The sequence below is a fragment of the Leptonychotes weddellii genome, chromosome 6 (assembly GCF_054177405.1).
Source record: "Leptonychotes weddellii isolate Sample4059 chromosome 6, ASM5417740v2, whole genome shotgun sequence".
Classification (NCBI taxonomy): Eukaryota; Metazoa; Chordata; class Mammalia; order Carnivora; family Phocidae; genus Leptonychotes; species Leptonychotes weddellii.
This window is the reverse complement of record NC_138374.1, coordinates 94,730,125-94,753,405: the sequence shown is the minus strand read 5'-3', so window position 1 is coordinate 94,753,405 and position 23,281 is coordinate 94,730,125. Positions and strand designations below refer to the sequence as shown.

The following is a 23,281-nucleotide window of genomic DNA, read 5'->3' as shown; positions in this document are numbered from 1 at the left end:
TAGCATATTTCCCCGCACCCCTTACAAAAGTAATTATGAAATTTTGACATTGGTACAATTATAGAAGTCAATGTGAGAACCATTTAGACACCCTGACTGCATAATTTTCTGCAAATACCTGATTTTCTGAAAATCAAAGAACACAAAAAATAAGCTAACTGCATATAATTAAAAATGACATGCATGTCACTTTTATTTCTTACCAAATGAACAAATATAAGAAAAAAAAAACCAACCCTGTTAATACCCATCTTCTCCTCTTCCAAGCACAAACACATCTCAGCAGCAGGCAAGCTGAGGTACACACCAGTCTGTCTGTGTGCTTCCTCTTTTGAAGCAGGTGATCAGAAACACAGCTGCTTCTAACCATAAACACAATTTCTATTAAGGTCTCCCCATAAACCAGATTGGCATTCTGATACTGTGGTCTTCCCACGGCATTCTTTTTAGAGTTCATACTAGAAAAGGAAATCATTGTCTATAACTGGAATAACAAACACTAAAGTCACCCACTTTTTCAGAAATGCTTCTGAAATTCTGATTTTTATTTAAGTTTATTTTTGTATATTGGGACCACAACAAGCACACATACATATATGCTTCTCTTCTGATAAAAAAGCATTAAAAAGACTTGAAGACCTGTTAGTTGTAAGGTCTAGCAAAGTACTTATAAGTGTTTACAAAAGGCACACGCCAGTAAGTGACAATTATGACAGGCACGCAATATTTCCCAAACTTCTGGCTAGGCAGTAGAGCTTTACCTTGCTCTTCCAGCTACGAGAATTTAGTACACTGCATTTCCTCACCTGAAATGGCAACTGGCAGAGAGGAAGCATTATAGGGAAAGGGCAAAATCAAAGATCAGTCAACTTCCTAGTGCTCTGGTGTTCATATGAATAGGACCATATTTCAAAGAAAAATAAGCTAAACTTAAGTGGAAAAATACAAGCAAATCTTTTTCTAGTTCTATTTCATCATGTGAGTAAGAATATGCTACAGGTACAAAAGCAACACTTCTATTTCTATGGGAAAAAATCATTAAGAAACAACAAAAAGCAACTACAAGCATTCAGGGATAGGGTTGGGTATTAATGGACAATATCTCTGAATGTGCTCAGAGAGCCAAAGACAAGCCTGTGATATTGTCCCTCCTCATTTAAAAAGAGAGCTTAAATTGTACTTTAATAAAGCCTTCAAAAATTCATTTTCTTCAGTGGCTTCAAAACCTATTCACAATTATCTGTGAAGCTTGATAAGTTCCTACGAAGCTAATCCCGTCACAACTGAAGCACTACTGGTCTACCTTTCCCATATGTTGCACATACTGTTTCCATAAAATAAGTCACTAGGCATTTGTTTTTGTCTTACTTTTAAAGAAAATTCACAACTGTGGGCTACTGTTTCCATAAAATCCACTTGGAAAAAGCATAGATGTTAGAGTACAGTCCTCTTTAGCATCCCCCTAACACAACAACACACACACATACTACATAATTCAAAATACTACTGCATACCTCAGGTTCATTCAGTTTCACTCAATTTCCATTATTCCCTTGCAACTAACTAAAGCAAGCTAAAATCTAGTAGAACTCCAAGAGGTAAGTCATGAAGCATCAAAAAAAAAAAAAGAAAAGAAAAGAAAAAATTAGAAAATTCTAACAGCAGTTTCCTAGGAAAAAGAGTTCTAAAGTAGACAACCTAAGAAGTAAATGCTATTGTTTTGTCCATGTTACATGTGAGGAAATGGAGACACAGGCAGGTTTGAGTGAGTAATGTGCCCAAGGTCACAAAGTGGTAGAGCCAGAATCCATATTTCAGTTGGCTCTGGAGTGCTTTCTCTTAACCACTATGGTATACTAAATTAAACTACTTTTCCAGATTTATCTTAAGTGGCATTTTGGGGTTATTATTTTTCCTCTTCACAGCTTTCTGGATTTTCCCAAATTTCCTGTATTATTATTAATTTTATAAAAGAGCTTATATATTGCTCTAGATTTGGTTTTATCACCAGCTGTGGCTCTTTTCTTTATTGTGTATGAATCCAGACATCATGAAACATATGTCTATTAGAACAATATACTGAATTTCATTCCACTTGTGCTGTTTCATTTCAGCAATCGGACACAGCTCTATTCCCTGCAATCTGAGAAGAGCTCCTGACTTGAGAATGATAATTTCGAGTGATAATGTGTGAATGTTTTCTGAACATCTGGGTCCTAGGATATGGGGGATAGAAGAGAATAGAAGAAAGAAGAGAACACTAAGGAAAGGGGAAGGCAGATACTCTCAGTCACTTGGCCCCAGACCGTGTGTTCTCAGGAAAAATCCAATCAATCTTGAAATCCAACTCAAGAGAATAAGGGGCCCCTTTTCTCAGTTCTATGGATATTCTTTTTCCCTTATACAAAAAAAAAAAAAAAAAAAAGCTCTATACTATAAGAAATGAATTAGATATTTTTCCAGAAAAGGCATAATCAAATAGTATAAAAGGCACCAGAATTACAGCACGAGGCATGTAATCAATTCACGATCAATTCCAAAACAGTGATCCTACAAAAAAAACACAATGCAGTTCAGCAACACAAATACTTCATGCAAGGATATACCATTTGCTTTGAAACAAGCCAAATTTTTCTGTCTATCACAAGGCATAACATATTTTCTCTTGGCAATAAAATATGGTATCTAAATTTATTACTGTTGAAGATAAAGACAAAAAAATTTCACTACCAATAAAAAACTTGAAAATCCTCTGAGGGATTTGTTTCAGTGACAGTAACAATGAATTCCAATAAAAACAAAGAACTTAGTTTTCAGCATATTCAAGAATTAGGAGTATATGGCTGTACCATTCTTTAACCTACTTTCAATATTAACAGATAAATCTGCCCCAGGATATAGTAAATTTAGAGAGCAAACGGCTTTGGTTTTTGAACTAATTTAAAATGAAATAATGTATTTAACCTGCTGGTCTTAAAATGTCATACTGACAAGCATAACAATAAGTGAAAAATAGCTATATTTTAGGGAAGCCTAACATTTGAGTGATATTTTATGGGTGACAAAAATTGAGAGAGAAAAAATGAGATTAATGAATTTGCTAAGGAAACAGTCATTGGTGACTAAGGGCAGAACCACACTCTATTACATCTCTCAGGAGGCCATCCAGAGAAATAAGAACAGGGATTATCTACGCATGGGAACTGGAGACATCCCTTTACCCCTCATGTCAGGAAATAAATAAAACGGTTTCCATGTCATTGGCAAGAGAAATCGGGCCACAATATTGACTTTAAAAATATGGTATTATCCTTAAAGAAGTTCTAGGCTTGAATTGATAAGATTTGATTATTATAGACCACCCTTTATCCTGTAACATCAGTTGTTGCATAATTAAAATTATCCCCTACTAAGCTTCAAAATTTCTTACAACTTTTATGATGTACATTTTAAATTCTACATCATACCCATACACGTCAACATGAAATTTAAAAGAATATGATGAATTGGAGAATGCTGAAAATATACTGTGCTTTCTTGTTCCATGTTTAATCGTACTCGATATTTATTGAGTACTGTTAGTGCCAAACATGCTCGTTTGTTTGGTTTTTGTAAATAAGTTCTCTAAATGATGCATGAAGTTTAATAGACAGAATTCATTCATCACTGGCTGCTACCCCAGCCAGCACATGACTGCCACCCTGAGACTACCCTTCACCAATATTCTGGGGATGCTATCTTCTCACCCTTCTCGATCTACCCCTTCTATTACTTGGCAGATACGTTAGCCTGGAACACAATTTCAGGTTAGAAATCCTATGCACTTGGAACTTTATGGGATTCATACCCTTTTAAGAGAGACCCCAGAGAGCACCCATGCCATCTTCCTGCCGTGTGAGGATACAAGAAGTCAGCGGTCTGCAACCCGTAAGAGGGCCCTCGGCAGACACCACAGCTTGGACCTGCCAGCCTCCAGAACTGTGAGAAATAAATGCTTGCTGTTTAAGCCAACCGGTCTAGGTGTTCTGCTACAGCAGCCTGAATTAAGACAAGTCCTATACCTGAATGTATTATGTAGGCATAAATACAGCAGAGCTGTTAAATTTATTGCTAAGCCTTGGAAAAGTTTATGAAAATAAAAGTGTAATTCTAATTTTAATCAAAGTAACACATTTAGTTGTAAAAGCTCATCTTTCACCTATAACCCTACGCGATATCACTGATGTCAAACCTTATTAGAGGAGGCCAAATTTTCTCCTCACTCCCATTGTGCCTGCAGTTTTTTCTGGGAGGCTTATTAGAACTTTCTAGTTGCGGTGGCTACTCCAAGGCTATTTTTATCTAATTCTTATGTGCACTAAATGTACTTTTCTGTCTCCATTTCCTTTCAGTCACAGTCAATGAATTACTTCAGTGGCTCTCTTCCCAGTTCATTTGGCTCCTAATACATACATCTGAATACTTCTCTACAATTCCTACTTTTGAAATTAATTACAAAAAAGATTTGTTTAATATGTTTTTGACTCTTTGATGGCACTACTCTGATTAAAGTGAGAGGGAAAAAATCAGAAGGCCTTTAAGTGAAAAAATGTACTGAGATAAAATAATAATCTTTCTTTATTACCAGCTCTCTTTCTTTTTCAGTCTTTTACTTCCTTTCTATCTCATGAATTCATGTTCTTTTTACTCTTCTCTACCTTGAATTTCTTCCTGTTATCCTCTACTCTCTAGAGTTAGAAAAAAACATGCCAAACAACAGACAAAATCCAAATTATTTTTTATAAGCAGATAGAAAAAACGAAATGGATGGAAATTTCCTGTTGTGCTATATTAAATATCAATTAAAATGGGGGAAAAGTTAACATTCAAATTTCTGAAGCGGAAAGAAAATGGGCTGTAGATTTCAGAGAAAAGTAAGTAATCAAAACAATTCAGTAAACACAACACCTTAATGAGAAACCTGGGAGCTTCTCATGTTAAGTATTGTTACTATAAAAATCAGATGACAGGTGGGTGTCAAGAAGGTCTTAACAAAACGTTCTTCATCCCTGGAGGCAGCTCCAGTCTGTTTTGGACACAAACCCAATAGATTTTCCACCAATCTGATTCATAAATCCTGTGTTTGAAGCATAAACTAAAACGGCTTTGGTAAATAGTTTAGTCAATCCTGGACTACCAAAAACGGGGGTGGGGGGGTGGGGGCGTGAGGAGAGAGCACAAGTGAGAGACCAACTGAAGTAAGCAATGTTTAGTTAATTTTGCTCAAAGTATCTGAGTCATATATCTTCCTTTTGGAAAAGGTTCCATGGCAGCCATGTTAAATCTCAAAAATAAATCTTGAGATGCATTATAAACAACTCCATCCCCATCCTTCCACCTCTATTATATAACAGAATGGTGAATTATGAATACGCTTTAGAAGAAAGGAATTTGCCCAACTGTGCAAGTAAAAGTAAAAAAAACAAACGAGGGAAGTCATGAGGGACAGAGGCAGGATGTTTCCTAACATGTCACACTTCAAATTTCTTTATTGGGTTGACTTAAACCCATCCAAGCAAACAGAGAAATATAATACCTACTCTATTATCTCACTGGTTCCATGATTTTATAAAAATCAGAGAAAAATGAAGTTTGTCTCAAATCAAAATTTGTTGTTGGTCCTGCATTCCTCTTTCAAATCATAATAAAAATCTCATCTGATAAGGAAGCTGAGGCTCAGAGTTAATGATGAGAAGAGATGGAATTTGAATCCAGGTTAGGGCAACTTCAAAGCTTGTGCCATTTCCACTGCCCCACAAGTGCCTCTGATAAAGGCAGTCCTTCCAGAAGAACAGAGAGTTCTATTCACAAACGTGAATTTTCTTTCTTAAAGCAATAAACTCTCTGTCTGTGAATTAGCTGCTAAAACCGCTCCTGTGATTTTGATATGCTAATTAATCGCTTAATAACCAAACTCCAACAGTAGCACGCATGTTTATGCATGCTATCAAGCTCAAATGCAGCAAAAGAATAAAAAAGTCATTTTCTTTCACTGAAGGAATTTATTTTCTATTACATTCTGTATAGAAACAAGAAAATACCAAATACACACTATTCACTACTAATAAAACCTTAAACATAAGCGTAGATACCTTGCTCACTACCACAAGCACGATGTCAACAAGCAGCTCAGTGTCAGGGTTCCTAGCTGACATCAGCAAACAGGCACACCTGACAGCGTGAGCTGCTGCCTCGGACCACGGCAGTTACCAAGTTGTGGCTGTGACGGTTCGGAGTTCTTGGGGCTGCACAATGATATTTATTAAGTCTCTAACTGCATTCGTAAAATATTTCTCTGGAGTGGATGTGGTTTTCCCTACAGGAAAAAAAACAATACTTCCCACATCTAAGATGATTTTTCACTTTGAAGAGCTTCACCTGAAAATGTCAAGCAAGGGTTTCGCTAACATGTCTCACTCGGTCACTCACTCAACACACACCCACTAAGCCTGCAACAAAGCACAAAACCTGCTGGGGGCTGTGGCGATAACCACGTGAAGAAGCAGCAGTCCTGTCTGCTAAGAGGTTCCAAGCTAGTAAAGAAGATACTACCAACAACTTGCTGCAAACATTACGGACATACATTCAGTATTAGAGGGACAAAAAGAGCGGTTTCTCAGATGGAAATAAATGCTGGTGAATTCTGATAAGTGGAATGAAGAAAAAGACTGCCAAACTTCAGGATACATGGGGTTATCATACATACCCCCAATACTGAGGAAACACTAAAAAGTAATTTTCCCAATATTTAGGGGGAAAAAAAAGAAATAAAATTTTAACATGAAGCTAACAAGAGAACATTAGAAAGTAGTCCGGATTCATAAAATGGTGGTTTGAAACACAACAGCTGTCCAATAACCCTAGTTCATATTTTATTTAGTTTTTGTATAGGTCACAGGCAAATCTGTAATCTGAAGTGGGAAGCTGGGACCATGTTAAGAGCTGGAAGAGGATTATTTTGTTAGCCTAATATGATTTATGACTAATACTACTTGGAAAACTGTGAAATGAAACAAAATAAAATTACTTATAAACAATTTTTCTTACTAATGGTCTCTGAATTCTCATTATCCAATGTTACAAGAAACATAGTAAAAAATAATCCTAACTAAGGTAAAAAAAAAAAAAACTGCATTCTCCAACCTTCTCCTATTTTACTATCGTGGTCTTTGGGTTTTGAATTTGTCTGAAGAAATACAAACAAAAAGTGATACATTAAATCATAGGCACAGCATTTATGATCCACAGAAAACTTGTTCCCCAGTATTATTTCAGTTAGGTCTTATTTAACAAAGAGGTAAAGAGAAGAAAATATCCTTTCTAATACTCCTGAAAAATCCAGTACAGTTACTTTTATAATCTATTACGTTATAATCATCTAACATAAAAATGTCAAAGAGTTTCTAGTCTTCTTTAGTCAGAGTCAATTTCTCTTCTTCACTGGAGATAAGTAAACACTAAGTTGTTTTAATGGTCAACTTAACGTCCTGCTACAAATTCGTGACCGGAGAGTGAGATGAAACCTAGCTAATTTTAAAGCAGCGTATTTTAGCAATGTGAAACTCACTGGTTGGCATCAATATAACATACCTTTCCAGTTAATTGTATAAGATTTGAATTCATTGTTTTCCCTGTGTTTGAAATTCAACATAAAGAACTGAAATGTCCCTTTAGGACAGGTAGGTTTCTTCTTTCCCTTTCTCCCTCCCTCTCTCTCTCTCTCTTCATCTTTATTAAAGTTACGATTATTTCTGTCATTATTACTACTTAAGAATACTAACCCATTCATTGGATTGAAAGTTCAAAGGTTAAAAAGGGTCAGATAATGACGAGTTTGTCTCCCTCACATTCTGACCCATCAGGTCCCCAGTTTTCTCAGAAGCAACCTCTGCTAAAGCCTTCTTCTGTATAGTTCTAGGGTTACACACACACGTGCACACATATACACTCACACATGGTTATATGCATTTGGCAATTTTTACCCAAATCATAGTATAATATACACACACATTTCTGCACTTGCTCCCTGCCCCCAACTCCTTAACAATGTATCTTGGAAGTTGTTTCAAATTACTACACATGGAGCTACTTCTCCATAGGTGCATGCATGGTAGTCCATTATGCAGATTTAACATGATTCATTTAAAGAATCTCCTATGGATGTATATTTCGGTTGGGTCTGCTCTTGTGTTATTATAAACAATGGTACAATGACCGTGTGAGTAGATGTGCAGGACAAATTCTTAGACGTTAGACTGCTTCTGGAGCAAAAAGAGTGGTTACTCTTGCCAAAGTGCATCCTGCAGAGGCTGCCCTCTACAGAAACAATTTGGCATTAGAGGACTACAATGCTTGTTTCCTTCTATCCTTCCAAAACATTTTTAGATTTGCTAATCTTATAGGTAAAAATTGGCAACTTATTGTAGTTTTAATTTGCTTTTGTTGACTATAAATGAGGTACAGCATCTTTTTCTTGTGTGTAAATGACATACTAATTTTCTGTCGAACGGTATGCCTTTCTGTTTTTTACGTTTTTATGTTAGTAAAACATATGCACATAGTTTAGAGTCTATTAGTTTCACAAGACTTGTTAATATAAATGGCAATACCCAGCCCTCCTCTTCTAACACTGTTCTAACAGCTACTTTTATCTGTCTTAGCCAATTCTTTTGGTAGTTACCATCAAATCTTAAATAATATGGTTGTACTGATATTTACAATTTTTCCCATTTTAGACATTATCTTTTGACTTTCCACTATGGACGATGAGAATTTGATTCTTTCCTCCTCCATTACTACCCTAGAAGGTGCACAGACATTTCTGACTCTCCCGCAGTCCCTATTTAGTTCTGTAGTAATTTCGGTAAGGACAAGCAATATTGTGACTACGTGTGCTATACAGAATGCAGCCACACAGTGAATCCTATGTACACTACGGCACTGTGGTCAAAAGGAGAGATCCTGAAGGCAGACTGCCTGGGTTCAAATCCTATCTTTGCCATTTACTAGCTGCCTACGTATTTAGACAAGTTACTTAACCTCACTGTGCCTCAGTTTCCTTACCTGTAAATCAGTACCTTTTGGATTTACAAAGATTAAAAAATTAATATATACAAAGTGCCTAATATATAGAAGGTGCTATACAACCATTCTCTATGTCCTGAACTACATTTTTGTTTTTCCTGTAATTGTTGCCGGATTATTCATTCGTTTAAATTTCTATGTGCTTGTTGTTGATAATCAATCCAAATTTGCTTCAATCCTAAATTTGTTGTTTAAATTCGTTCCATTATATCAATTTTATCTTCTTGGAGAAGTCTTCACTGTACCCTTCCGATTGCTGTAATCTGAACTGGTCGTCCTCATTTTACAGCTAGTATAGAATTGTTTAACTCAGTTCTCACTATAGTGTTTTCCTGAGGGGTCCCTTTGTCTTCTCCCCTGTGTTGGATCTCCTATCCTATATTCCACATCCTACTCACTCTTGGTGAAGAATAAATTCCATTAGCTTTAGGAGAAATGATGTGTAGGTGGTAATTTTTTAAATCTTGCATGTCTGAAAATGTCTATTTTATTCTCATGTGTGAATAATGGCTTATAGCTAAACATAGAATTCTAAGTTGGAAGTTACTTTCCTTCAGAAGTTTGAGGACACTCCTCATTGTTTTCTAGCTTCTGATGTTGCTGATAGGAAGTCTCATACCATTCTGATTTCTGATCCTTAGAATATAATCTGTTTGTTCTTTCTTTGGAATTTTGTAAGACTGTCTCTATGTCAGGACACCCGGGTGGCTCAGTTGGTTAAGCGTCTGCCTTCGGCTAAGGTAATGATCCCAGGATCTTGGGATCAAGTCCCACATCGGGCTCCTTGCTCAGCAGGGGAGCCTGCTTCTCCCTCTGCCTGCCGTTCCCCCTATTTGTGCTCTCTCTGACAAATTAATTAATTTGTTAATTAAAAAAGAAAGAAAAAAGAAAAAAAAAAAGACTGTCTCTATGTCACCAAAGACAAATTAAGATAGAAATTTCCCAAAAATGTGCCTTGCTATAGGAAGCTCTTTCAATCTGGAAACTCCTATCCTTACTTATGGAAAATTTTCTTGAATTATTTTGCTAATGATTTCCTTTCCTTGTTTTTCTTTTTCTGAAACTCACTGTTTTGGTGCTGGACTTCCTAGACTGGCACTCTAATTATTTTATCTTTTTTTCCTTTACTTTCTGGGATATTTCCTCATTTTCATCCTCCAATACTTCTACTGAGTTTTATTTGTTACAATTTTTTTCAATACATGGCAGCTCTTTGGCTTTGTATCATAATCAGTTCTGGTCTCATGTATGTACTATTTTATCTGATAGCGATGCTTTTTCTTTAAGTTTTCTATTCCCTGCCTGTCTCTGTTCCTCCAAGTTTCTTTTTTCCTTTCGTTTGTTTTTTCTCTTTCATGCTGGAGGCTTTTCTTCAGATGTCTGCTAGTGTTGGGAATGTCCGTATTTTGAGATCTTTCCTCTTGGGCTGGTTAAATACTCCAAACGCTACCCTTCCAATCTCATGCCTGAAGGGTAAAGGCAAGTGAAGAAAGACAGGTGGAGGGGTCTCATCATTCTGTCTGCAGATGTTCGCTTAATTTCCTTGTATTTGGTAAAGTGTTCCATGCTTTCAATTTTGCCTGGTATGCCCCAATCCAGAGACTCTTGGATTCCCCACCCCCCACCCTGGAATTAACTTGCCATCTTATATTAGAATAAAGGAAGGGGTGGGAAGAGGAATTATTCAGTGGAATGGGGAAGAGACCTAGAGACCTAGGTACCATTTGTTCCTCATACCAGCAATTCCTGAGCTATTTAAAGATTCTGTAGTAAAAATCAGGTTCATTCTTAGCTTTCTTTATTGCCAGACTAAGATTTGGCTTTCTCAAGTCAGCTAGGTTATTTACCACATTCCATTTGCTTTTCAGCTTTGAATTTATTGTTGTTATTGTTGTTATTATTATTTTGTCTGGTTGCTTTCTTCCCTCTCATTTTCCTTATCCTTCAAGGACCATGTCTTTAAAAGAAAATCCCTTTACTATATAGTTATAGTGGAGTTTCTGGAAGGAATACAATTAGATGCTTATGTTTAAACCACCTTTTTCTTCCCAGAAGTCCAAGAATCTAAAAACCATTCCTGAGTGCTCATGCCACTCAGTCCTCCTTCCCACTCAATTCTCCAAACACCACTGTGGTGTGCTATGATTTATATTGCATTAGGACTAGTCTAAAGAGGCCCCTCACCTGGGCATCACATGTTAGAGGATTCTACTCTAGTGCTCTTGGGCACGGATCCCCACAGAACTTGAAGGTACAGGCTGGGTTGTATTGAGTTGCATGTTTGTGGGGCTTCTCATGATGTGGAACCAGATTTGAAAATTCTAGCCAGGAATTCCAGATTGTTACAAAATATATAGTCAAGGTGGAGGCACACACCTATTTTATTTAGGTGTGTTTAAAAAAAAAAAAAAGTTTAACTTATATTAAGACACAGGATACAGCTTTGTAATAAACCTAGCAAGCAGCTGGCCCACAGCTCAATGTTGACTTCCTTCATGGTTTCTCCTTCCCCTGGTCTTCTGGCTTTATAACAACCGTGACAATAGCCTATACAAATGACCTACACAAATCAGAAAAGGAATCTCTCATTTAGGAACTTTACTGCCATCTGCTGGAAATTTTATGAAATAACTACAAATCAATAACCTGAGCCCACCCCTAGTTGTTAGGCAACAGCAACTAGCACTGCGTTGGAACCACCTTGACAGAAGTGAACAAATCTCTGCCGTGCCGAGATGGGGATGGGAGGAAGATAAAAGAACAAATCGAGACCCCAAACTTGCATTTACAAGTTGGAAGGAATTGTGATCTGGCACCTTGACTTAAAATGAGAACAGATTTCCTCAGAGAAAAAAACTGTTCTGCTCATCTAAATCCAGCTCATAAGAGTAAAATAAAGATTGGCTTTAGCTGGTTAGCTTGAGAACTTAAGTACTAGTTTTTTTACTTTATTCGTACTAGTTTTGAGTTCTAAATAACTTCCAAAAGAAATTTAGGAATATGTTCAAAAGTAACCGACATTTTGGAATTCAGTTGGCTAATAAATGCGAGCTACTTCTCTCCACTGGACAAACCTGATTAAATCAGGTTGGTAGGCAAGTCGGTTCTGTTATAATGCCTGCTTTGAAAATGTGAACGTCACGCCACAACGGATATAACAGGGCACAGTCTGTGACTATGTGAATTTGTTTGTTTATGCATGATTCATCTGAGAGACACTAGGCGAACAAAGAACACTGCACCCAGCTGAAGCAAGCCACGTAGGAATACACAACATGCTCGGATACATACATACTTCGGACACGACCAGCTACCTTCACTTCACCGCATGTGCTCTGAGCCACACTCATGCACATCTCGTGTAACAACAATGTTCTTTTCAGTTTCCAAAAAACCCTCTTTCCATCACTTCACAGTCAACTTATAAACTACTCCGATGCCTACTACCATAAGTAAATTTCTCAGATTTTTTTTCAAGGTAAAGTACTATATTTATTGTAGTATTTATATATTCTGCAACCATTTAACACATGTAAAAATGTGCTACCATTTTTATTTAGTTCCTATCCTTTTTAATGTGTCATTGAACAAGTTTTTTAGTATAGTACCTCTGATCCCCCTGTCCCTTAAGCCCTGTGATTTTTATTGTACAATTTTGCATAGTGTTGTGATTTTTAGAAATACACGTGTCACATTATTTTTTTTTTAAAGATTTTATTTATTTATTTGAGACAGAGAGCCTGAGAGGGAGGAGGGTCAGAGGGAGAAGCAGACTCCCTGCCGAGCAGGGAGCCCGATGCGGGACTCGATCCCGGGACTCCAGGATCATGACCTGAGCCGAAGGCAGTCGCTTAACCAACTGAGCCACCCAGGCGCCCTACACGTGTCACATTATAGAACTGACTGGGTACGTGGCTATTTTAACCTAGAGTCAAGCCCATTCTTCTAGAATATTATCATCAGTATTACCTGTTGTATCTTATAGAATCTTACAGACTTAAAGGAATTTATACTGGCTCATGGTTTTTAAGAAAACTCAAAACTACCCAACCAAAAGCTTCCAGGGACATTATTCTAGGGTCTTCCATCTTAATTATCCATAATATTTTTGATAATTCTTGAGCTCATTTGACCCTTCCTCAAATAACGTATGTTATCACTGAAATCTAGAAATTACAGAATGCAAGTATAAAGGCTAGATATTATGCAGCTATCTTAGCATGAACTTACTTACTAGATGTGGGTGATATAGTCTTAGTTTATTTATTAAGACATTTCAAAAAAAAAAAAAAAAACCCAAGGGCTGCCATTATTCACTGAGCTCTAATGTTCTGAGGTAAAAACATCAGGCTACTGATTCTTTTTCATAACTGCTTTGGTCATTTAAATATATATTACCCTAAAGTGCAGCTCTGCCTCTATTGGTTATATTATATATATAAAATATATCCAATGTATGTATGTGTGTATATGTGTGTGTGTGTATGTATGTGTATATATATATGTATATATATATAATAAATTCACTATATACTATGTCATAACATTACATATTAGATACATTTAATATATACATAAAAGTTTAGTATTAGCCAATTTATATTACCCTAAAGCACAAGACCTGCTTCTATATATATATAATAAATCTATATATATAGAACATATATAACGTTTTATTATGTATATTTTATATATATGTTTATTAGCCAATCTAAATATTGAGTACTATGCCATACACAGGAATTATTTATTGGCATTTTTAATTCTATTGCTTGAAAAGTGGAAGGATATGTTTTTTTATAATATTAAATCTTCATTATTCACATGCCCCTTTCTTTCAATATTAGTACCACCCTATATATTTATAGAAAATTCTAGCACCCTGAAAATATCTCATAAATTATCTAGATACCCCTAATAACGTTTTGGGAATAAAAAGAGATTTATCAATGGTTTATACATAAAATTAGAACTGAGGCTACTTTAATACAGAAAGAAGGTCAGAATTAAAGCTAAGGTCTGAATAATCAATATCCTCTAATAATTTTGATTAAAAGAGTTAACTTTTATAATAATTTTATAAATGCCTTAGAGAGGACATTCTGCTTTAATATTAATTTTCTTCAAAGTTTCCTCAAATTTTTATCACTTAGGTTAATAAACTTAGCAACCCATAGGTACAGAGTTGGCTTTTCCTCGATGTTTTTCTAATTTGGTTCCTTTATTGGTGGTGGTATTTTAAAATTTTTGGCTCCTTCATTTACATAAACATAAAAATTGTGGACAGTTAACTTTGCCTCTAAAAGACTTGATATAAATCTCTCTTAAGGCTTGCTAGTGTATATCAAAGGCGTACTATGTTAAATTATAATTTTATGTACATTTATCAAATGCTTCTGGGTTTTGAGGATTCCATGATAAGGAAGCATATTTACTTACCACAGGCACAGTTTTTCAAAAATCCAGGATTTTGTAAGTAGGACCACTGGGGAAACTTAAAGATTTTATCATAATATAATACAACAGAGGCATGAGACTCTGCAGTTTTGAGTCACCAGATGTCCGGCTTTGAATTTGCCCGTTCAATTTGACCCTTCTGTCTGAGAACTGAGAAAGCATGGAGTTATATTCGGCATTTTCTAATTAAGCCAGCTTTTTGGTTATGTTTATGTTTACATTATGTTTATCATGTTTATGATGTTATCTGCAAACAAGTATTCTTGCTCATTTCAAGCTCCAACTTTGTCTTGCCCATCTGAGCATGAGAGCATGAACCTTCCTGTCATGTCAGAAAAATGCTGTAAACAGAATGGACAGTTGCCAGCTCACCTCTGTGCTATCCACCAGCCAGGCATAGACAACATGCGGTAGTAGATAGTTTCTTCCATCAATGGACACTTCGTGAAAATGCTACGCACTGCTCAGCTTTCCCCTTTCCCCTATTTCACAGTGTTCTTGGAAGGTATCTGATGGCTTTTCTTTTTTTATGATTTCATTTATTTATTCATTCATTCATTCGTTTATTTTAGGAAGAGAGAGCAAGAGCGTGAGCAGAGGGAGGGGCAGAGGGAGAGACAGAATCTCAAGCAGACTCCCTGCTGAGTGTGGAGCCTGACGTGGGGCTTGATCCCACAACCCTGAGATCATGACCTGAGCCAAAGGCAGACGCTTAACTGGCTAAGCCACCACCAGGTCTTTTTTTTTTTTTTTTTCTTTAAGCTGAATTCATGTAGGTTACATTGAAAATTAACCTTTACTAGTTCTAGTTCATACAGTTAATTTAGATACCTCCCAATATTGTTAGTATGCAAAGATCCCTAATATCTAAAGAAGTAATTTCCTTTTGAAAATTCAGCAAATCATGCTTTGCATAGTTTGAATTTGAAAAATCTCTGATGAACAAATTAAAATCTGTATATTGTCACCAAGAGTAAGTAGTTTTTTCTAGGTTTTCTAAATCTGGAGATGAGTACTCTAGAGATGATGTTCATATGCCTTAAGAAAACATCTCATTTTCAGTGGAGAAAAATTTGGTGTATCAAAATTTGTGTCAAATGCCAGTGCATATGTAAATTTTAGTATCTTGGGTAATATGTAAACTGCTGAATGCAAGAGTCTGAGAAGTGCTGAGTGAGAAGTACATTCTGTGCTTAACCACTCCCCACTCTGCTGCCTCATACCCCACACACACTTCTTTTCCCTAAGTTTTTGACATTTATTAGGTTCTCATCAGTGTAAATTTGCCCATGTTAAACAGTGTATGAGGCACAAATATTTGCCTTCCCATCTTACATTCCAAAGTTCTTTAACCAGTTTGAAATCTCTGATGTACAGTTACACTGGCAGCCACTGTAAACGTTCTTCACAGATCCTTTACAGTCCCAGAGCTCCTTTCTGTCATCAATTCTCTGAAGTAGAGTAAAAGGGGCCTGTTTTTCATGAGTGGGCATTTCTCCATAGATGACTGTGTACTATGATTTGACATCTGCAAAACCAGATCAGTGTTTGGAGTTCCTCTACTGGAGAAGAGCAAAGAGAATCCAGAGCTTGCAAAGTGCAAGAACCATGCAAGACCAGAAGGTTTGCCCTATACACACTTGACACAACTGTCTTATCTGGAAACAAAATTGTGGATTTTTGTTCTCTTTTTTTTGCCACTGCTTCTTCATCTTCCTAACCACTACAGGTCGTTCCAGGCCTTCGTCTTCTACCTGCACACGTTTCCCTGGTGATTTCATTTAACCTCATAGCTCTGAATACCATCTATTTGCTAAAGGCCTACATTGTTATCTCCAGTCTGTATCTCTCTCTTGATTTCCACTTGGGTGTCTACTAAGACCAGCAAACTCAGTATGTCCAAAATTGAGCTCCTGATCAATCCCACTTTCAAATGTGCTTCTCCCAGTCTTTCCCATTTTAAAAAATCACAACTTTATTCCCCTAGCTGTTCTAACCAAAATTCTCCACTCTTCTGTTTCTTAACATCCCACAGCCAATCCAACAAGCATATTCTGTTGGCTCTACCTTCAAACCCAGAATCTGGCCACTTCTCAGCCCTTCCACTACTACCACTGTGGCCCAAGTTCTAGCATCTCTTGTTTATTGCAATAGCATCCAAACTGGTCTCTGAACTCTCATTAGAGAGTTTTTTGCAATAGCATCCAAACTGGTCTCTGAACTGTCATTCTTGCATCCCTACTCTTTATCTAGAGAAGCCAGTGGCTCCCCATCTCACAGAGTAGAAGTCACGACCCTTATCATGACCTATGACACCATCACGATCTGCTTGCCAAAGAGCTCAGTGATGTCATGTTCTACTACTCGCCTCCTTGTTCATTCCATGCCAGCCTCACTGGCACGTATGCTGTTCCTGTAACACCCCAAGCATATTCCTACATTATACTAGCTGTTCCTCTGGGTGGAACACTTCACCCTCAAGTATCCATATGCCTTACAGTCATTATTTTATCAGATCCATACTCAAACGTCACTTAACAAGAGGCATTCCTTGGTCACATTAGCTAACATTATACATCCTTGACACTTCCTATCCCCATTCCCTACTTTATTTTCTTTGTACTTATCACCATCTAGCACAGCATATATTCCACTTACTACTCTTGCTTATTGTTTGTCACTCCTCAATAGAATGTAAGCTCCACAAAGGGACAGATTTGTGTCTATTCTTTTCACTGTTGTATCTTGAGTGCCTAGAACAGCATTTGGCACATAGTTGTCACTCAGTAACTATTTGCTGCATAAATGAAAGGGTTTTTAAAAAACAAAAAATAAAAGCCACATGATATAATATACCACAATTACAACAGGTACTGTAATTAGTCATCAATAATCTATCTTCCTAACTACATAAGAATTTCCAAAGGCAGAAATCATATCTTACATCCCTTTTCATTCTTAGGGATTGGGATAGAATGTTACATATACAACAACTACTCAATTAAATACTTGACAGCAGAAAATTTTGCCTAAAGACAAATCCCTAGGAGGCAAAAATAGAACAGAATAATTATCTAATTCAACATTAGACTGGCATGTAAGGAAGGATGACTCTAAAAGTAGTCTTTTCCCCTCTGGTACTTATGAGCCCTAGCTTCCAGTGCTAATTTAGGACAGCCACTCCAAAAATGATCATGGACACCATGAGTCTGGATGGCTAACACACTTGTAGTCAAGGACAGAGGTAGAAGGTTGGCTCTGGACTAGACAACTTGGCCACTCATCTTAGTTTATCTTTGGGACCAGTGCCTGGAATGGTGGAGATTTTTAAGAATCACTATATAGTTCTCTCTTCTATAAAACCGTAATAACTCTTCAGACTATGATTACACTTCCTCAAAAGCAGCGACTTTTGTGGACCAAAGCTCGAACAGTCAATGGTCCCTGGAGAAGTGGCAGAGAGTCATCAACATAACATTACAAATAATGACAGCAGAAGAGGTGAAAGAAGGTGACTCTGAGCCAGTCCGAGCCACATAGAACCTGTATGAAATATAAATAGGCTATAAAATGGTTACACCCAGACAGGTTTGCAACGTAATTTAGGTTCACATCTAAACTGGTTTGAACACATACTAAAGAAGTACAGTGTAAATAAGATGAGAGGAAATCTTATTTCTCCAAAAATGACTCTTTGGAGAAAAGTGTTTGCTCCCCTGACTAATCTCTAGAAAACAACTAGATTACAACAACAAAACCCAACAAAAAACCAAGAACAAAATAAAAAAAACCCAACCCAAACAACCAAACCCTGATTTTCAAAAATACAACCCAAATCGCAGAATGATCCATATTAAACAACATAGAGACTATAAATGATTCCATATTATCTACCTATGAAATGTCCATGACTTAATGTCTAGGTTCACTAAGCAAATAATAATACAACAATGCAAAACACCAAAACACTCCCTACTTTTCAAATTCTTTTATTTTATTTAATCTTAATTATGTTTCTTTAAAATGACCTGACCTGTCTAATAATCTAATGATATATCCACTGGTAAGCACACAAATCATCAAACAGAACACACTTGGTAGGAAACAGGAAAAAGTTGTTTTGATATTGACATGAATTCCTTTGGTGTGTAACAACTGAAGTGGTTTGTTTTTCTTTCCCCATTTCTCCTTTCCGTCACCCACTCCAACCATGCATATAACTTACTAAATTACCTGATCCGACATCACATAAGGCAGCATCAGTAGCTGTGTGAACAGGACACAAACTATGCAATACCAAGTTTCTACACAACACTGGCCCCCAACCAATCTCAGTGCTTCAACAAGACCACTTAATGCTCTTTCAAAATTTAAAGGCAAGGAATAAACTCAGAAACAACACTTGACCCAGGACTGGCAAAGGTACTAGCACTCAGATAAATGTTATCTCTGTAAAATAACTTTGTTGCCACTTGGTTGTAAAGAACAGAACTTTCTAATGACTATTAACTGTACATTAACATACTATATTTCAACGTCCTTAGCAGGAAAAGCAGGATGTTTTGTGTTATTCTAACACTCAATAACAAGCCCATAAATTACCAGATAAAAGCTAGGAATTTTTTCCTTTTATTATCTTACCCAGTTTGGTGGCGCCCTCTGGTGGGTACTCAGGAAACTGGCCCTCGGAAGGGACACTGACGGTTCTCCTCAGGCATCGCCCTTTGCTGGAATCCGTCTGTTGCTCCTGTCCTCCCTCCACAGGTATCTAATGGACCCAAAAGAAAAAGGAGATGAAACTTAATAGTGAACTTGCCATAACTACCTTCTGATTGAATAATATTTTTAGTTAATAAAGACAGGAGTTTGTATTCATTAGAGCAAAGTAAACAAAACTTAGAAATCAAGTATTTACAATGGTAAGATATTACCAACCCCTTGTCAGGAAGTTTTTCTTTAAAAAGAAACCTGAAAGATCAGGAAAGGTGAGTATGTAAATTAGCTTACCTAAGTACGTACAAGTCATACCCAGGTGTGTACCTGCTTAGGGAGCTCTGAAAACAAAACAAAACACCCACACAAATAAAAGATTCTTTTGCATCAGAAACTAGTTCACAAACTCCAACTCTGGCCAATGCTCAAGAAGGAAAATTGAAATCAAAGCCAACCACAGAGACTTAGCTCCCAAACTCCATTTAAAAAAGGTTTTGTCAGATAAAAGGAGTAAAATCAGCCAAATTTTCTTCAGTTTTACAATTAAGCACTTGGAGATAGAGGATAAAACACATTTCAGCGGAAACTTGTATTGATACATAAAATGGCATATTTTCTTCTAAAAGTGAGATTAGTTTTTAAAATCCTAAAAAATTTTTTGCAGGCATAATTTCAGGAACATTTAAAGTGTTGTTTGTATATATGGAATAAAAACTATGAATGGTGCAAAAGATCTCTAATACCAATAACTGTCTTAAAACTTACTCACAGGTTATCACTGTAAAGTAATGGGATGACCCTAAGTTCCTTTCTCTCTCTCTCTCTCTTTTTTTTTTTTTGGTAATATGCTAAAAGATCAAATCATTTTAGCTTAGTGGTAAAAGGCACAGACTTTTCACAAAGTGTTTTTTTTTTTTTTTAAGATTTTATTTATTTACTTGACAGAGAGAGAGAGACAGCAAGAGAAAGAACACAAGCAGGGGGAGTGGGAGAGGGAGAAGCAGGCTCTCCACCGAGCAGGGAGAGCCCGACATGGGGCTCGATCCCAGGACCCTGGGATCATGACCTGAGCCGAAGGCAGACACTTAATGACTGAGCTACCCAGGCGCCCCTCACAAAAATATTTTACCAGTAACCTTTATCAGAATTAACAATAGCACTGGTAACATCTTAAATAGTCTGGCAAAATAGGTCAGTAATTAAATACAGTTTCCAAATTCTTCTGGCTCCAATACTGAAATTTCAACAAATTTCAATAATAATGATTAGCACTGAGTTCTTACTTTGCGCAAGGCTAAGGAATTTACATGTGTGACATTATGAGCAAGCTATTTTTATTACCATTCCCTTTTTACAGATGAGGAATAATTTATATCTCCAAATGATGACAGTGGACACATAGGATAGACATCAACTAATCCAGCAAAATTGGGATAGATAAAGGCTTAACTGTATATGCCTCCTGCCTTGCCTCAGTAACCCAACTGCTATGACTGGGGTCACGGGGATGATAGCAAGGGAAACTCTCTGTGTTACAGAGAACCTGAAGGGCCAACTCCTAATGTCTTCATAAAAACTGAAAGTTTGCATACTCTTTATAGGACCAAAAATTCCTGTAACTATGGTTACTGCTTGCACGTTGAGAAACCACAAGGCAGAATGAAGAAAGGTAAAATTCTAAAAAATAAGAGGAGACCAAATAATAGCATCAATAAAGACATGAACTCTTCCAAAAGTACTAAGACTTTACGAAGAGTAAGCTGAATCATCCATCCCTTTCAAGATAGAAATTATATTATCTCTACTTAAATAATTAAGAAATAGTACCAAGAGGTCAGATAACTCCTTCCTAGTAAGAAAAGCAAAAATGTATTCTCTACCCACCTTCAAAGTAGGATAGATGGGGGTAAGCTTTGGAAAAAAATAGTTTGAATCTTTGAACAAACAGATGAACCTAAATAAACACAACCATTTTTGCTATAGCTCTAAAAATGCCAATAATCTGAAATAATGAAGGCCTAAGCCACGCAGAAAAAAGACAGTGGTTATTTTTTATGTTTTAGGAAGGAATGACCCATTATGATCTTTTCTGTGGAAATTTATACTGATCATATCCAGAAAAAAGAAATAGGTTCTATTATCATATACTTTGTCTCTAACATATCTAAGGCAGAGAAAAATAAAATATATCAAACTATTTTGTCAAAGTTTTAATGTAGATTCTTTGTTTCCCATTCTTAAAATATGATCAAAGGTTTTGTTCAAAGGATCACTCTTAAAGGTTAGGGCATTTAACCGCTAACTCAGAATATTGAGGGAGAACAGTGTCGACTTTTATTCTAAACCTGCATTTCTTAAGAATATTTTACTTTTACAACACTATCAATTGATTCTTACCTAAAATATTTTTTTAAAACCTATTGATCTACTCTCTGAAAATCAGAGGGATCATATTCCAAATATCTTAAATGAACTAAGCTGGAGTTCACAAATCTTAGAACACAGCCAGAGAATCAGTTTTAGAAAGTCAATTTTAGAAAAGCAATCTTGTTCTTTCTGATTGCCCTAATTTAGTTTACTAGTTCACATTTGCTTGTTTATACTGAATAAGTCCTTAAATATTACATATCTTCCCAGTTTTAAAACATGAGAGGAATTTTTCTTTTTTTATTTAACCTCTTTGCCTTTATACTGTGGTTCTGAATGCTCTTTTTCCTCAGGGGAGTGGGGAGGATGGGTCAAGTGCTTTAATTCATTCAACTTTAAGGATTTATTTATTTGAGAGAGAGAAGGAGTGTGGATGGGGTGGGACGGAGGGAGAGAGAGAGAAAATCTGAAGCAGACTCCACGCTGAGACGGAGTCCAATGCAGGAATGGATCCCAAGACCGCGAGATCATGACCTGAGCCGAAACCAAGAGTCGGACGCTTAACCGACTGAGCCCCCCAGGCACCCCTTAATTCATTCTATTTTAGATAAGGAAAGAACATAGTAAGGTGTAAATGACTTCTCGGGTATCTAAGACATGTTAATAACAAAGTCAAACTGAATCTCTGACTCCTAGTCCTCTTTGTTAATTCCAAACTATCAATGACAATGAGGAGCAATATGGCACAAATAAATCAGGTTACTTAGAAAACATTATATATATAACATATACCTCTATATTGTCTGCAAAAATCCCCTTTCATTTTGTTTAGAATTACATAGGAATTAATTTTGATTTCAATCTGAGTACATACAGATTACACAGATAGTCAAGTACAAGAAACCAAGATCACACTAATAGCAAAAGAAAGCAGCGCTGGGGCACCTGGCTGGTTCAGTTGGTAGGTAGAGCATGCAACTCGGGGTTGTGAGTTCAAGCCCCATGTTGGGTGTGGAGCCTACTTAAAAGAAAAGAAAAGAAAGCAGTTCCTAAAGAATGCTTAAAAAATGTTCGGGTCTACTATATCCTTAGAAGGACTTTTTAATCCTTTTAAAGAAAAAAAAATACTTCCTCAGCTTTCTTATCTCCTTAAGTAGTGGATCTCAAAGCAAGCGGCTGTCCAGGCCCCAGCATCAGCATCAACTGGGGAACTTGTTAGAAATACACATCCTGGGGCGCCTGGGTGGCTCAGTTGGTTAAGCGACTGCCTTCGGCTCAGGTCATGATCCTGGAGTCCCGGGATCGAGTCCCGCATCGAGTCCCGCATCGGGCTCCCTGCTCGGCGGGGAGTCTGCTTCTCCCTCTGACCCTCCTCCCTCTCATGCTCTCTGTCTCTCATTCTCTCTGTCTCAAATAAATAAATAAAATCTTTAAAAAAAAAAAAAGAAATACACATCCTGGGCGCCTGGGTGGCTCAGTTGGTTAAGTGACTGCCTTCGGCTCAGGTCATGATCCTGGAGTCCTTGGATAGAGTCCCGCATCGGGCTCCCTGCTCGGCAGGGAGTCTGCTTCTCCCTCTGACTCTCCCCCCTCTCATGTGCTCTCTCTGATTCTCTCTCTC

General features: G+C 36.9%; 1 protein-coding gene across 9 annotated transcripts in view; it reads right to left on the bottom strand.

The window, feature by feature from the left end:
• Window positions 1-23,281, bottom strand: part of RASAL2 (RAS protein activator like 2) — a 340,956-nt gene that overhangs the window by 130,554 nt on the left and 187,121 nt on the right. For all 9 annotated transcript variants that reach the window (XM_031037591.2, XM_031037592.2, XM_006742003.3 and 6 more), the window contains exon 3: window positions 19,222-19,348. In XM_031037591.2, the coding sequence (XP_030893451.2) occupies window positions 19,222-19,348 (127 nt within the window). The remainder of the gene's footprint in view (window positions 1-19,221; window positions 19,349-23,281) is intronic.